The sequence below is a fragment of the Colius striatus genome, chromosome 4 (assembly GCF_028858725.1).
Source record: "Colius striatus isolate bColStr4 chromosome 4, bColStr4.1.hap1, whole genome shotgun sequence".
NCBI classification, from domain to species: Eukaryota; Metazoa; Chordata; class Aves; order Coliiformes; family Coliidae; genus Colius; species Colius striatus.
Genome location: NC_084762.1, coordinates 1,955,609 through 1,971,098, shown reverse-complemented (window position 1 = coordinate 1,971,098; position 15,490 = coordinate 1,955,609). Strand labels below are relative to the sequence as shown.

The window sequence follows — 15,490 nt, the reverse complement described above, 5'->3', positions numbered from 1 at the left end:
TCTAGCCTCCCGCAGAGAAAGCTCTATTTGACTGCTGTGTGAATAGATCCCTTTTTAACTTACAGCTCCCCTTAAGTCTTTAACTGATATCAACCAGAGAACAAGAAGATTACCAGCAGGTAATTGAGCTCCTGTCACTTCGGTAAAAACAGCCAAACAAGGCAAAACTGCTCATCCCCCAAAAAACCCCATGTCATAACTGAAAATGGCATTCCATGTGTCACACCATCAGTGCAGCCTGTGGAAAGAAGGGACCACAGGACAAAGTTGTAGAGGCACGTGCAGTGACAGTGGAAAAACCCTTCTTTGACCTCAAGGTACATATCCAAAGAAATATTCATTAACTCTGACATTCAGAAAACTATTTGCTTGTTAAAGACAGATAAAGCACAAACCTACACACACACACTCCTCTGAGATGCAAATCTACACACACACACACTCCTCTGAGATGCAAATCTCTGGAGCCCCACCTCAGATGACTGGGCACACTTTATTTCCTTAAAATCCATCTACATTTAGCCAGTGGGACTCCTTGTAAGATGCAGAAGAGTTAAACTGTACAGAGGACAGTCAAGGATAAACGTTAGGACAGGAAACAACCACTAAACTGCCCCTTCAGCAAGGTTAACCACCTGAAAACTAGCATCAGGCTAACCACATTCATATAACCTCCAACCAGTTCCTATCTGCTCAGCACAAAGCCACATCATTCTAAAAAGTACTCAACTGTCATACCTTGACACCATTCAGAAAGTGATAAGGTACTTAAATGGGAAAAGGAAATATACCTGCAGTTCAATTGGAGCATAAATTTGAACAGAGAGACACTTTGTGACAGAAATGGAGAGCCAACTGCCTGAGAGCAGGAAGGATTTCTCCCCATGGGTACAATAGGCTTTACAGTAGTTCTGTGCTTCCTCCTCAGCACTGATATTGGAGACTGCTGGATATGCACTTGATATCAAGTGCTGGATATAGCACTAGATCACAAATCCACCTTCCATCAACAATTTCCTACTGAGGATACACATTTAGTACCACTAGCAAAACTAGCAAACATGAAGCATCATACATTGCTTTGCTTGTGGACCTTCCTTTAAGAAAGCCCATATCACCAAGATGCGAAGCAGCTCAAGGCAAACCTACTCCAATTCAGCATCACAGAAGGCACTGCTGCAAAGGGTCTGAAGGGCCTCACCTGAAAAAGATACCATGTCTGTTCATGTGGGAAGGGAAGGAATAGACTGCTCTTAAACCATTCCTGATGAAGATTTCACTAGCAGGTTCAGAAACCTGTCCATGCAACCTCCCCCATCTCCACAGCACCCAAGATCAACATGGTGGGAGGTCAGTGGTACACAAAGCTGAGCTGAACTACAGCATCTCCAGGGCACCAGAACTGCTGCACTACACACAGCTCAATAGAATCAGCTCACTGACAGGCAACTAGTGACCATGGAACAGACACAGTTGCATGTGTTTTCCATGGAACCTCAGCTTCCAAAAGTGTTAGAGAAGTGCATCTCCCCCACAGTTACTCCCTGGAGGAAAGGGTAGAACACCAAACCGGGCCAGCAGCCCCAAAGCACAGCCTCCTCCACATGTGCACAACTCAGCTTTGATAAGTTAAACTCCAGGCTATGCTGCATTTTCCACTGCCTTGTGCTTAAGGAAAAAGCACAGCCCACAAACACATATACTCCCACCTTACCTACACCTCTCAGACACACTATTTGACGTGCAACGTGCTGAGCAGTTCAGCCACCATCATCTAAGCTACCAAAACGAGTATGCACAGCATCACCTATCAACTCTGTATTATTCCAGGTTCTTAGTGATCCAGATTTGGCTCAAGACAATGTCTGATTGTGAAATATCAACAGCCAACCACGGAGTGCATAATTAAGCAAAGCAAACATCTGGTAGTGTGGCTGAGGACTAGTCTCCTACTACAAAACACTGTACTGGCAAAGGCAGATACAGAACCTACCCCACAGAGTTTAAAAGGTCCTGTATCAACTGTCTTGTCATGCAGTCAGGATGAGGAATGTGAGACTGCTCCTTCAGCACAGACAGATGGGAGGAACAGAGGGCAGTTTGTGCTTTGTTTCGTTCCCTCCATTATCTGACTCCTGAAGGTGATCAGGGGAATGATGGAACAGTCTCCTGCTTTCACATAGCAACGGTGTCATTAGCACCCAAAACTGCAGCCATATAAAAGCCTCACACGGTACTTTCTTCTGTATAAGCTCTGCCCTACTGCTCAGAACACAACCCGACAAAGCATTTCACACACCATACCTCAGCACCATGCCCACCACTCACATAACACACAAATACATGCTTAGGCTACAACAAACACGCATTTTGACAGAAGGGCAAGCTGAGAGCAACCTGGCAAGAGCTTATTCTCACTTTTTTTTGGATAAGCATCCAAATACACACACACATATATATATATAGGCACACACACTGAGGACAACATAAAGCTACGATTTCCAAGCTCAAATCACTTATAGCACGTGTATATTTAGGAAACATCAAAACTGATCCTTCATACATAAATATACACACAGATATACATACACATTCCCCCAGCACAGCCCATTGTTGCTGCTCCCCACAGCCCCGGCCAGCAGGTTGCACGGGCAGAAAACACACATTTAGCCCCGTGCAAGACAGAGGAGAAAACTCCCTGAAGACAGGACCGTCGCTGTCCCGTCGGCACGGCTCTCACAGCCTTGCTTGAGGGCTCCTTTCCCCGCAGCCCTTCGCCCCAGGGACCGCGCCCGCCTGCGGAGCGGCTCCGGGCTGCGCTTCCCACGGCCTGCAGCCCTCGCTGGGCATCCGAGCAGCGCCGCTTCCCTCCTCAGCCCCTTCCCCACCCACACCGGCACCTGCGGCCGCGGAGACGAGCCTACCTGCAGGCAGCGGAGGGCAGAAGCCGGCGGGGCTGTCCGGGCCCGCTGCCTTGCCGCGGGTGCTGGGCGCCGGGCCGGGGCCGGGCGGTGCGATGCGGTACCGCCCCGCTCGTCACCGCCGAGACGCCGCCGTCTCCCCGCGCAACCCCCGGCCCAGCGCCGCAGGGACGCTGCCCACAGGCAGGCACACACACAGACAGACAGACCGACAGACACACAGACACTGCCCTCCAGCCCAGCGCCGCAGGGACGCTGCCCACAGGCAGGCACACACAGACAGACAGACACACAGACACTGTCCCCCAGCCCAGCGCCGCAGGGACGCTGCCCACAGGCAGGCACACACACACAGACAGACAGACAGACACACACACAGACACTGTCCCCCAGCCCAGCGCCGCAGGGACGCTGCCCACAGGCAGGCACACACACACAGACAGACAGACAGACACACACACAGACACTGTCCCCCAGCCCAGCGCCGCAGGGACGCTGCCCACAGGCAGACACACAGACAGACACACAGACACTGCCCCCCAGCCCAGCGCCGCAGGGACGCTGCCCACAGGCAGGCACACACACACAGACAGACAGACACACAGACACTGCCCCCCAGCCCAGCGCCGCAGGGACGCTGCCCACAGGCAGGCACACACACAGACAGGCAGACACACACACAGACAGACAGACACACAGACACTGCCCCCCAGCCCAGCGCCGCAGGGACGCTGCCCACAGGCAGGCACACACACAGACAGACAGACAGACACTGCCCTCCAGCCCAGCGCCGCAGGGACGCTGCCCACAGGCAGGCGCACACACACACACAGACAGACAGACACACAGACACTGCCCTCCAGCCCAGCGCCGCAGGGACGCTGCCCACAGGCAGGCACACACACAGACAGACAGACAGACACTGCCCCCCAGCCCAGCGCCGCAGGGACGCTGCCCACAGGCAGGCACACACAGACAGACAGACACACAGACACTGCCCCCCAGCCCAGCGCCGCAGGGACGCTGCCCACAGGCAGGCACACACACACACAGACACTGCCCCCCAGCCCAGCGCCGCAGGGACGCTGCCCACAGGCGGGCACACACACAGACAGACAGACACACAGACACTGCCCCCCAGCCCAGCGCCGCAGGGACGCTGCCCACAGGCAGGCACACAGACCTCCGCCTTGCCCCCGTACCTGCGGCGGCAGCAGCGGCCCCGGGGCCGGGAGCAGAGGCGCTGGCCCGGGTCGGTAGCGCAGGGGCTTCCCGGCGGTAGAGCCGCGCCTCCATCTTGAGGAGGGGGCGCGGGGAGAGGCCGGGCTGAGCCTGCACATCATCCCCTTCCTCCCCGCCCTCTGCTTCTTTCCCATCTTGTGGAAAGCATCGGGGCAGAGCCCTGTGCTGCTCACCTGGCAGAGCCCCGCGTCTCGGTCGCGAGTGTCCCCGTCTGAAGCGCCTGCGAACACGCGGCTTGTTCAGCACAGCTGTGCAATGAAACGCTCGGCGTTCCTGTGCCTTTGATGTTGTTCCGTCCCGGCTCCTGCCTCGTTCACATCTTCTGCGGAGGGACTCGGGCGCGTTTGCAGTCAAAATGGTTTGTTCGTTGCTTTGATGTTTACAAACACACTCCAAAATAATCGCCCGGTTGCCATTGTAGAACGAGGAATTGTTGCCTCAGCACCAAAGTTCACGGTGCCGTAGGGACGCGGTTGAAGTCTGTCCCTCTGGGCAGCGTTTTAAACAAGCAGTTCCACTGTGGAGCGAAACAAACCAATAGCCGCGAGCTTCAAACTGGAACTGCGAAGGCTTCACGCCGATTTGCGCCCGCCCGTCAAGGTCCCAACTGCTCATCTCCACCCGCCAGCAGCTGCTCCACCGCCAAGTTCTGCTTTGGGCTGTAATGAACTCCCAGCACTTGACCGGGGTCGGTTTTGCAGGTGCCGCAGGGTGATGGGAAAGAAAAGCAAAAGTGCTCTGAAGATATAAACATGTCTGCCCTTGAGCATGTAGATGCTTTGCCCTCCTCTTCCCCCTCCTCCCCCCTCATTTCTCACCAAGGTTGTTTTTTAACAAGTCTGTTCAACATTTCCTGAAGCTACTTAAATCCTCCTGGGTACAGGGAGCCCGTGACTCCTTTGCTTGCTTTGTAAAGCAAGGAATTAAACCTCTGAAGTGGAATAGTGGATTGTTTGTGAGTATATATGAAGGAGCCTAAAGGAACTGCCTGTTTTTTTTTCCCTCCCCTATGTTGTTATGCCAATCTGGACTCCTCAGTTTCCGTGGTTTCCATGTGTAGGCTGTTTTCGACAGGTCCTGGAGGCTGAAGTTCTGCTTATTTGAAGTAAAAAGCATCATGTGAATTCACAAGACTTAATCTGATAACAACATAGAAGGATCAATGAGAAGATGTATATATTTTCCCAACGTTGGCCAAGGCCGCTTGACTTTAGAGAGGCAGCTTTTGGGGAGAGAGGAAGCCTGGCTTGCTTTCTGCACAGGAGCAGCTGACCCAGCGCCCTTGTCTTTCTTGCAGGCAGGTTGCCTTCCCCACCGAATGAACAAAACACAGCTAGTCTTGACAAAAGCAAAGAGCAAACAGCTCCCATGTGAAGAAGGCTGCAGCAGCACTCCCTGCCCGCCCAGAGTCTGCAGCCTTCAGAAACACCGTGAAATGGCAGATGAGAGGGAGAAAGCAGGTTCACTGCAGGTGGCTGAGGCTAAGGTGGCATTTTCTTGCTGAGCCAATTCTTGCCTATCATATCCTTGATGAACTAATAGGCTTAACTCTCATGAAATAATAACCTCTGTGTGCTGTAATGCTACCTGAAAATCATTAAAACTTCAGAATGTAGCCTTCTAGGTGCCTGTTGATCTGGTTACCTCTGGCTGCCTCCCCACAGTAGATGCATTCATCTGATCAAACAAAAGCCTTGTGAAGCTGTCATCATCCAGGACAGCTAACTCACTGTCAGACATCCAGGGGCATTTTGGAGCCCGCCTGACAGGCATCCCCCCACCCCACCACTGCCAAATGGCCCTTGGTGCCGTGACAGGGGAAGCCTTGGTCTGCGGTGTCACGCTCCTGTGGGATGCAGGGAGGTTCCTCTCAGTCACCCTGCACCCTGCTCTCCTTCCCTTCCTCCCCTGCTTTGCTAAAGCTGCTTTGAACTTTACCACGTGACTCTATTCCAAAAGAACAGAACTCCAAAAGAAAGAGGTGTGAGAGGTACACTGCTCAGTCTTAACCTTTGATAGACTGCACAGTTCTTGCCTGAGAGTAATATTCACCTTCAAGGCATCTGAGACATTTCTTTCTCAATACTTGTGAGAAGTATTGAAAGCCACAATGAGATGAGTTCCCCTTTTTGGCCACATTTGTCCCACAGTGTCAGCTGTACTCACACTTCTACTGCCAGTCCAAAGAAAGCTTCTGCTTTGACCAGTGATGCCTCAGTAGGTTTTCATCAGCTTCTCTGTCCCACCAGCAATGGTATCAGGCAATCTAGAGTAAGAGTGCAAAAGGTTAGACTGACATACTGCAAGCCTTTGACTGAGGCAAATGTGTGCTTTCACCCCTTTTTCCTTCATCAAACCTGCGGTTTTACAGCATTTGCTTGGCAAGAAACCACAAAGCTCGTAAGCTTCCAACTCCCACAGCTTGGTAGTGGATAGAAAGCACAGGGAGGCTGAATTTTCAAAGTGGCTCAGGAGAGGCATCCAAGAAGCCTGGCTCGCTGCTTTCCCAAACACCCACACCGGGCACTGTGCAGCACATTCTTGCTGTACCTACTTTTCTTCAGTGCTGCTGAAACTCTGCAGTGTATTCCCCATTGCTAGATCTGCAGTATTGCCTCTGCAGCTATTTTCTGATGCACAGAAGCCTATTTCATGGGTTAGAGTGCAACTGTGCTAGAGCAATGATTTTTAAAGCTGCCTCTTTAATCAAGTCATATCAAAATCCTGGACTCACAACAAGTTTTTCCTTGTGTTTCTTTGGAATCTCTTCTATTCCAGTTTGTACCTGTTGCCCCTTGTCCTGTCATTGGCCATCAGTGAGCACAGCCTGGCTCCATCCTCCTCACACCCACCCTCTATGTATTTGTAACCATTAATGAGATCACCCCTCAGTCTCCTCCAAGCTAAAGAGCCCCAGCTCCCTCAGCCTCTCATCAGAAGGGAGATGCTCCACTCCCTCCATCATCTCGGTGGCCCTGAATATGTCAATAATATGTTGTTAATAACGTAAGGAAATGACTAAAAATCTGTGTGACTGGATTTAAATAAAGCATCTTATAAAAGGAGACAGAGATGTACATTGGCAAGACAGTTCCAAAAAGTCACAAAACAGAAGAAAAACAACTCAAGGCTCTATTTTACATACTTGATAGTGGGGATTTCTAGAACTTAAGGCAGAAAATGAGCGTCTGTAAAAAAAAAGAATCACAGAATCACAGAATCTTAAGAGTTGGAAGGGACCTCAAAAGATCATCTTTCACAGGAGGAAAGGTATTTTTTCATCAGAGCACATTCTGGCTGTGAAATGTGATCTGTCATTTTGTGCAGCACTAATACTCGAGAGTTCTTTGCATTACGTTTTGCTTTTGCTTTTTATGAGTAAATGTTGTAGCTTGCAGGACAATTGCTACAGCACACTAGAGCCATTTTGGGGGTTTTACACGTAAGAAGTGACTAACGTTCAGCAAGTTGTTTTTATGGGCTGATGCGTCTGGGGAGTCCAGGTATCCTTTTGTTTTGTCAGTCTGAAAGAACTGAAAGGCTTGGACCTCAGAGAATGTGTTTTAGTGAAAATACAAGGGTCTGGCTGGTTTAGTTTGAACTGCAAAATCACAACCAGCATCAGTTGTTTGCATGCAATCCGATGCAGATCATTAGTCTCACTTCTGAATCCAGATTATCCCTGGTGGTAAGGCAATGGTGGCCTTATATGTAGAAAGCATTCTGCTCTGATTCCATTTCCATTGGTCTGGGATGGAATTCTATTTGAGAATATTCCTGTCTTTGCCAGCAGCTCCTCAAGTGCTTTATTTCAGGCCATGTGGTTATGCCACCTACACTTTATGTTTTTTAGCTTTGGTGAGCATCTTCTCCTTCGATACTAAACTTGGTTAACTCAAAGAACTCTGCTGGGAATACTCGTGGGATTCAAATGCTGTGCCAAGTAAGAGTTCTGACCTCTAAGTGCTGCGTGCAGGAGGACTGTACCTCTGCAACCTTGATGTGTGGCTGCTGTGTTTTCCAACAGCTTGTATCCTTGGCAACAAACGGCATGGAAGAAAAATGCCAGAATCACCTGAGTAACCATGGAGACCCAAACAGTGTTTATGGGTAACTGGGTAATCTGACCTACCTACATGACACAGGAGATACTTGATATTTAATACCCAGAGACACTGGCTTGAAATTAATCATTTGGAAGGAGTTATATCTTATCATTATAAAACATGAAGCAAAGAGCTACATACAAAGCACATGGTGCAGAAAAATGAGATGTCCCTTCTCAGCAGCCTTTTCCATTCTGATCATGCTTGGATCGGGTCACTGAGTTCTGTTGTCCTGTGTCTGCGTTCTCACAGCAGAGCCCTTATGCCTGAACACACAATGGCTTAAATATTGCCACTCAGTGCACCAAAGGTGGGAACATTCCTGTGCTTCCCCACGTAGGGCAGTGTCACGCACGTACCGTAGCAACTGCTCCACAGGAGTGTATCTCTGAAAGAATAGGACATCCTTGCCCTATTTGTTAGTCAGTATCTCTTTCAGATATCGCTCAGGGAATTGCTGATTTCTGATCAGGTCTCAATTTGGCTTTGAAATAAACTATTTAGTCTCCCACGTCACTCAAGTCACGAGCTCCTGCAGGACCGAGAGTGGTTGAATCATGTACTTTCATAAAGACAACTGCTCTCCGCTGCTGTTTTGAGCAAAACGCTCAGATTGAGACTTCTGCCTGAGAGATGAGGGAAGGCAGTCTCAAAGAAGAAACCTGAAAGTCCTCTGATCTGCCTGGTCTCCATGGCTCTCTGCAGTTGCAGCAGGAAACTGCCCCTGGCTTCAGCTGTAGGTGGGGAACTGCTATGGGACACGAGGCAGCCAAGTACCCTTCATTCCATTACCAATGCAGCTAAAGGGATGCTAAAATCTGCTGTGCTAATTTAGGGAAAAGAAATATGATATTGGTAAGTACATTCTTCCCTTTCCTTTTCCCCTTTTCTTCCTCCCTATCTCTTTCTCCTTCTATTTCACTCTAAGTTTCACTCTCAGCTTTCACCTCTCAGTCCATTGCTTCCCTGTCTCTGTTTCTTTCCCAGATGCACAGTATGGGGAAGTCTTACAGTGTGCATAAATAGAACATGGCAGAGCTGTTTATCAAGAATTTTTAAAAGAGGGAAGCCAGTCTATTTTAATCCAAACATATAAACTGACTGTTTTCAGTGGCATTAAGTAGCAAAAAGGAACAATGAGCTTCTAGGTGACAAAATGAATTTAATGAGGTTGCAAGCTCAAAAACGCTTAATCTCCCTGGCATTTCTCTTCCAGCCTATTTGGGAAGTATCTTATTGCATTTATCTATAGACACTGTGTGATAAAACAGTGCTGTAGTCATATACATAGCTGTAATCACTTATATAGTGCTGCGTAGAAGTGCAAACGACAGGCTGAAGATTTGGTTTTTAGCTTAATTGTCATCTTTTTAATGTCTCTTCTACTTTTTTCCCCCCCTCAGTCTGGAGGTTTTGATTTTCATAGTACTCTAGGCAAGGTAAAATTACATCTTTCAATACAACTGCTTAAGCATTTTAATGTAAAGTAAGAATGTACCATTTTTTTCCTCGGGTGCTTCCTTGGGCTCTTCCATGTTGTTTCCACAATACCTTTGAAATATTCTTTCTCAGTCCAGCTGCATGAATCAATTGAAACAACAGAGCATTAATAACAACATGGCATTTTTTTCATGGATACATTGAGAGTATGGTGCTATTTGACTGCTTTCCAATAAACCAGTTTCACAGTAAGGCTGCCTGCTAATGCTGATGCAACTGGCCATGTATAAAGGTTAAGGGGAGATGCAAGATGTCTGCAAAGACTGTTTCTGATTGTTAGATGATGTTTGGAGTTTGAGGGCTGCAAATAATTCAGCAGAGGCTACCATTTCCAAACATCTTCCTAGAAAGGGTGTGGTATGTGCAGAAGTAAATGTATTTTGGTGGCTATTTCTGAAATGCAGTTCAGTTCCTTGGTTGAAAACATTTGGTGCACAACAGCTTTCCACAGCTTACCGAGATGGGTGTTAGAAATCCTCTCACAAGTTTCTTGACGTCCAGAGGCCTGCCTGTAGAGCCTTTTAGGTATGCATTGGATAGTTGTTTTCAGAGAAGTGGGTGTATTGTTCACTCTTTTTTTAATTGAATATAAGGGCTTGGTGGTGTTGGGATTTGGTTTGATACTGGCCCTAGAGTAGTAGGACTACCTCACAGTGTAATTTACGCTACATAGTATCACCTAAAGACTTTTCCAAAGCATTATCTCACGCAGCTCAACAGGATTTTTGTTTCTTCCCTAGTGTTTACATTAGCAGAGACAGCAAAAAACTACTGACAGTTTATTTGTCAATACCTCTCAGATAGGTGAACGTGACAGAATCAAAACACTTTGATTAACTTTTACATCAATTGACAGGGAACTGCCAGTCCAGCAGCTCTCAAAACCCTCGTGCCTCATAGTCCAATTTACCCCTAAAAATGAAGCAGCTCTCCAAACACACACGTATTTACCAATGGTCACGTACTACCACAATCAAGCAGCACAGATATTTTTAGCGCCCTGTTGTCTGGTGACAATAAAGAGCTACCAGAGGGCAACTGGAATACGAGGGGCAGCCAGTGAGTGTGGGAACCACCGGTCCCACTCCCAGCACGCTCAAAGCGCCCGTCTTACCCGGCCGCCGCCGCCGAGCCCCCGCGGCCGCCGCCGAGCCCCACCACCCTCAACCTCCCCTCCCACCCCAAATGAGAAGGAACTGGGGGCGCTGAGGCCTTTTATAGGGCGCGACCCGCTCGGCCCCGCCCCCAGCCCCGCCCCCCTGCGCGCTGATTCGCTCAGGACCCGGCGGGGCCGGGGGTTTCAATCAGGTCCGCACTCCCGTTGAGCCCCCTGTAGCCACCTGCACTGCAGGTCTCAACACGGTCCGCCGCCGCCGCCGCCCCCCCCTCCGCAGGAAAAGCGTCAAGAGCAGGAGGCTGAGGGGAGACCTTCTCGCCCTCGGCAGCTCCCTGATAGGAGGCTGTGACAGGGGGCGGGGCGAGTCCGTGCTCCTGAGCTGAAAGTGGCAGATGAGAGGAAACGGTCTCAAGTTGCTCCAGGAGAAGTTTAGACTGGAGATGGGGAACAATTCCTTCCCCAAAAGGGCTGTCCAGCCCTGTGCCAGGCTGCCCAGGGTCGTGGGGGAGTGCATATCCCTGGAGGGATCCCAAAGCGCCGGAGCTGAGCGCCATGGGTAGTGGTGACCATGGCAATGCTGCGGGAACAGTGGACTCCCATCAGCTTATAGGGGGTTTCCAATCTCAACAATTCCGTGATTCCCCGCCCCTTACAGTACTTTCCCCTTGTTTGTTTTGTGGCCCTCTTACTGCATCTTGACACCTTGTTGTCCACTTTACCCGGGTTCCAACACAGTATGCATAGGGGTCTGGGATTTTGTTTAGTCTGTGGCTCGAATACTTTTCTTGCACTGGAGTTTGCCGAATAAATGCGATTCTTTGCAACGCTGGAGCAATTCTGTAGTAGAGCAATACACAGTCCTGGCAGCAGAGGTCAGTATTTTATGCAGATGAACTTTCAGTTACTCAGCAAAGTGCCTTGACCCGTTTTCACACTTTTGTGCATTGGATTCGTTTTTGTACATGTGCTTTAGGTACTAGTCTCTTTTTCTTCACGTTACTACCACTGTTCTAGACTTTCTTTAAAAGATACATTCTACCAGCCAAGAAGCTGAACCAACACAGGGAGCAGCTTGAGGCACTTACCTGGTGCCCTGACAGGCACAGCCCTGCAGCACTGTCCTGGTACACCTTTTAAAATACATTTTGCTGGAGGAAGTGAGTGCAAACCCCCTGCTGTCAGCAAAGAAACTAAAGAAAATTCAGCACTGATCAATGAAGGTGTAGTTCTAAAACAGGCTACATTAACCTCCGATTTGACAGAGCATCTCCTCACCGCTGCTACACCTTTAACTCATTTTGTTAAGAGAAGTAGTGAACTTTTCTAAAGTCTCTTTGAAGGACTTGATCAAGTAAGCTCCCAGTTCATTGTTTGTCTCCTGCACAGCTGCATCATAGCTGCCAGAGAGCGGAGTTGAAGCCTTCACATCCTCGCGGTTTGCTTGGAGTAAAATGAGTTTCAGCTCCTCTGCTACACTCTCGTATTTCCGGTGATCAAACCTGCAGAGACTGGCATCATCGATGGGGTAGGTGATGCCGATGGGGTAGCAGTCCCTTGGAACTGGGAACTCCACGTTTCTCAGCATTGGCAGCTCACAGAAAAACGTGAAAAGGTGTTTAAGTGCCCGGGCTGACAGCGGGTTTCCAAGAAACTTAAACTCCTGTAGTTTATGACAATAACTTAAACCTAAAATCAACATGTGGACATGAGTGTCTTGGAAGTTACAGTCCTCCAAAGTGAGACTCCTGAGCACTGGAGACGAATGGCTGAGAAGCTTCATGAATATTGATGGGTAAAGGTCAGGTATATTGTGACCACTCAGGTCCAGGGCTTCTAAGTGATTAGCATGGAAACTATTGGCTAAATAGGTCATATCAACGTGGTTCAACGAGCAGTTAGAAACATCCAGCTTCTTCAGTGGAGTTTTTAGTGGGCTGCAGGATTAAAGAGAAGAAAGGTTTTATGGCAGAAAACATCAAAAAGCTACATTTACACCATTTCATCCAACTCTCCACCTCATGAACGGAGACACCTGCCAGATTCATTGCTTTTTCTCACCTCTCCTCAGAAACAGAAGCCTGTGCCAACAATGACAAGTATATTTTCCTCCTCAAATCAGTTCCACAATTTAGCTCCTACTTTAGATGACTCCAACGGTGTGGTTTTAATGGGGATTAATTGGGTGACAGTCTACATGTCTGTTTTGTAACTAATTCATTGTTGTCGGGTGTCTAATACTTGTTGAATTAATAGCAGAGCATTACTACCATAAAAGCATTGGTGACTGCTCCTTGTAGAAAGCTGTTACCATTCCAGAGATCTAGATCATTTCCAGTAAGGAAGCATTCATTCCAAGGTGAAAGCCAACCAGCATTCTAACGAGACATCTGCTTCTGGTTCTAGTTTTGTTCCTACCATGCTTTTAAATGCCCAAAAGGTTCACACATTGTATTGTTCTGGAATTGCAAAGAGACCTTATGGTGAAGAAGGTTGCAAGAAGTGCACCTGGGATTGTGTGCAAATATTTTAGGTGACTAGGAAGCAGTTCTGACACATTAAAATCAACAGACCCCTTTCATATATACTAAAGCTTAGTGAGACTCCTGCCACAGACCTCAGCTGGATCAAGGTGAGAAACTTGTAATTGATTTCTGTCAATATAAGCAGTGTGCCACTCACAGCTTCTTTTCAAGGAAATGACTTCTTTATAGAGGAGGAATTTTAGACCAAAGCAATTTGTCTCAATGAAACTTTTGTGAGCCTTTTCTTTCTCTCAGATGCTCTGAAGAGTTCACTTATTTTCTGTTCAAATATGAATACTACTCACTGGCAGCTTGGTATCTTTTTAGAACTGGCCTTTTCTTTCCTCCATGATGAATTAATCATGAATGTTAATATATCACTTTAATTTGCAGTACAGAAAAAGCATCAGATTTCTCTTGCCTTGAGACAGATAAAACAAACTGAAACGAGAGTCTACTGTCTCCCTACTCACCTAAAATACAGTACCTGTGGAATCTTAATATATTTACTGACCATTTGTCAGAGGACAAAAATTCACTAGGGACCCTGAAAAATGCTTAGAAAATGATTCTCGGGTGTTGCACCAAGGGTGCTGCAGCTCAAGCTGATTGACAGATAAGCTCAAGACTGTCAAATAAAAAATGTCTGGCTGTACCCCTCCCAAAAGTATATTCTTATCATACTCATCAGATGGGCTGTGGAATACTAACATGAAGAATCAATTGTGTGTTAGACATACGTTGGCTTTCAATTCTCCCCAAGAAACACTCTTTCCTGCTGCCCTGTCTCGCACACCCCCTGGGATAAACTCACTTCCCTCATCCTCAGAGCCTCTCAGCTTGCTGATGGCACAAAGGGCTGCTCCTTACAGCTCACCTGAAAGCAGCATGACCCAACTTTACCTGAGCAGTTTCTGTATTCTTCCTGTGAGTACAGAGAATGAGATGTTCAGCTCGCTCAGCTGCGTCATCCCACCCATCTGCTCTCCGACGCGAGCGAGCAGCCGCTCGTCCGAAGCTGTGAACCTCTGCACGTTAAACGTTCGTGCTGGCAAGGTCAAGGACATCAGGAGAGGGAAGTGGATACTGTTGAAGAGTATTTCCAAGTGTTCCATTTCCAAGCGAACGTTGTGAACTATTTCCAGTTTGCGCAGCAGAGAGGGCTCGGTCAGCTTGATGATGTAGAAGAACTTCTGCAAAGCCAGGTTGTCGGTTCTGAATGCCACACAGCAGATCTTCAGTGGACAAGAGCATTTCTTCAGCAAGGCCTGAGCTACCAGCTCATAGCTCCTCTCTGTAACAAACAAGTCGATCAGTACATCGATGCTGACCTCAGAGCTGCGCTCTGGTTGTTGCGGGTGACCCAGCAGCTCCAAACAGAGCTTAGACAGCAGCTGTGTCCTGGCCCATCTGCCCATTGTCTTCTTACACCCGCAAAGCTGAACTTCCACGTCTCTTATCCCCGTCAGGTCGACCACTTTCAACCTCTTCATGTAGGGAGAGGGTTGATGCAGCACATAGTCCCTCAGCCCTGTCAGGCAGCTTTCCAAGCACACCGAGCATGTTCTACAGCTCAGGTCCTCCTGGTAGTCCGCAGTAGCTCCCAAAAGCTTTCCCAAGTTAAAGTCAATAAGTGGCCAGTTCTCTACCAGGTCATGAACCACTTCCCCTTGCTCCAGTAAATAGCTGGCTTTGAAAAGAAGAGGGAAAAGGTTATGGGCAACACCATCGAGGCTCCTCCTGGCAAAGGCTGCGTTTGACACGAACGCTTCAGCGCTAAGGAAGCGGAGAGACTTCATCGTGGCTCTGGCCCCTGTGCCGACATGGAGACTGCCTTCTGCCTTTAACTAAAGATCCTGTTTGCTTATCACCTTCTATTTTTATCTGCAGCTGCTCTTTGCTGCTCAGGGAAGCCTTGCTGGGAAGACAGAATGGGCAGTCACATGCTGCTCCTCTGGTTTCTATTTTGGAGTTACACTCCACCCCCACACACATACACACAGTGGGATGGGGAGGAGAATTGGAAAGGAGGAACAAAACTTGTGGGCTGAGATAAGAAGGAAGATAAGTCCTGACAGACTG

The 15,490-nt window shown here is 48.5% G+C and overlaps 1 protein-coding gene across 1 annotated transcript; it reads right to left on the bottom strand.

Moving 5' to 3' along the window:
• Positions 1-12,174: 12,174 nt before the first annotated feature.
• On the bottom strand, positions 12,175-15,207 carry LRRC14B (leucine rich repeat containing 14B). Its single transcript, XM_010200924.2, has 2 exons — positions 14,312-15,207; positions 12,175-12,820 (listed from the first exon to the last, which is right to left on the bottom strand). Exons 1-2 carry the CDS (start codon positions 15,205-15,207, stop codon positions 12,175-12,177), a joined length of 1,542 nt encoding a protein of 513 aa, XP_010199226.2.
• Between the last annotated feature and the right edge of the window lie 283 nt (positions 15,208-15,490).

What these genes read in the sequence shown, in the direction of transcription:
- LRRC14B (XM_010200924.2), bottom strand. Translation starts at nt 15,207, where the DNA reads ATGAAGTCTCTCCGCTTCCTTAGCGCTGAAGCGTTCGTGTCAAACGCA. An exon ending in AGAATACAGAAACTGCTCAG is followed by an intron (nt 12,821 to 14,311) that starts GTAAAGTTGGGT and finishes TTAATCCTGCAG; the next exon opens with CCCACTAAAAACTCCACTGA.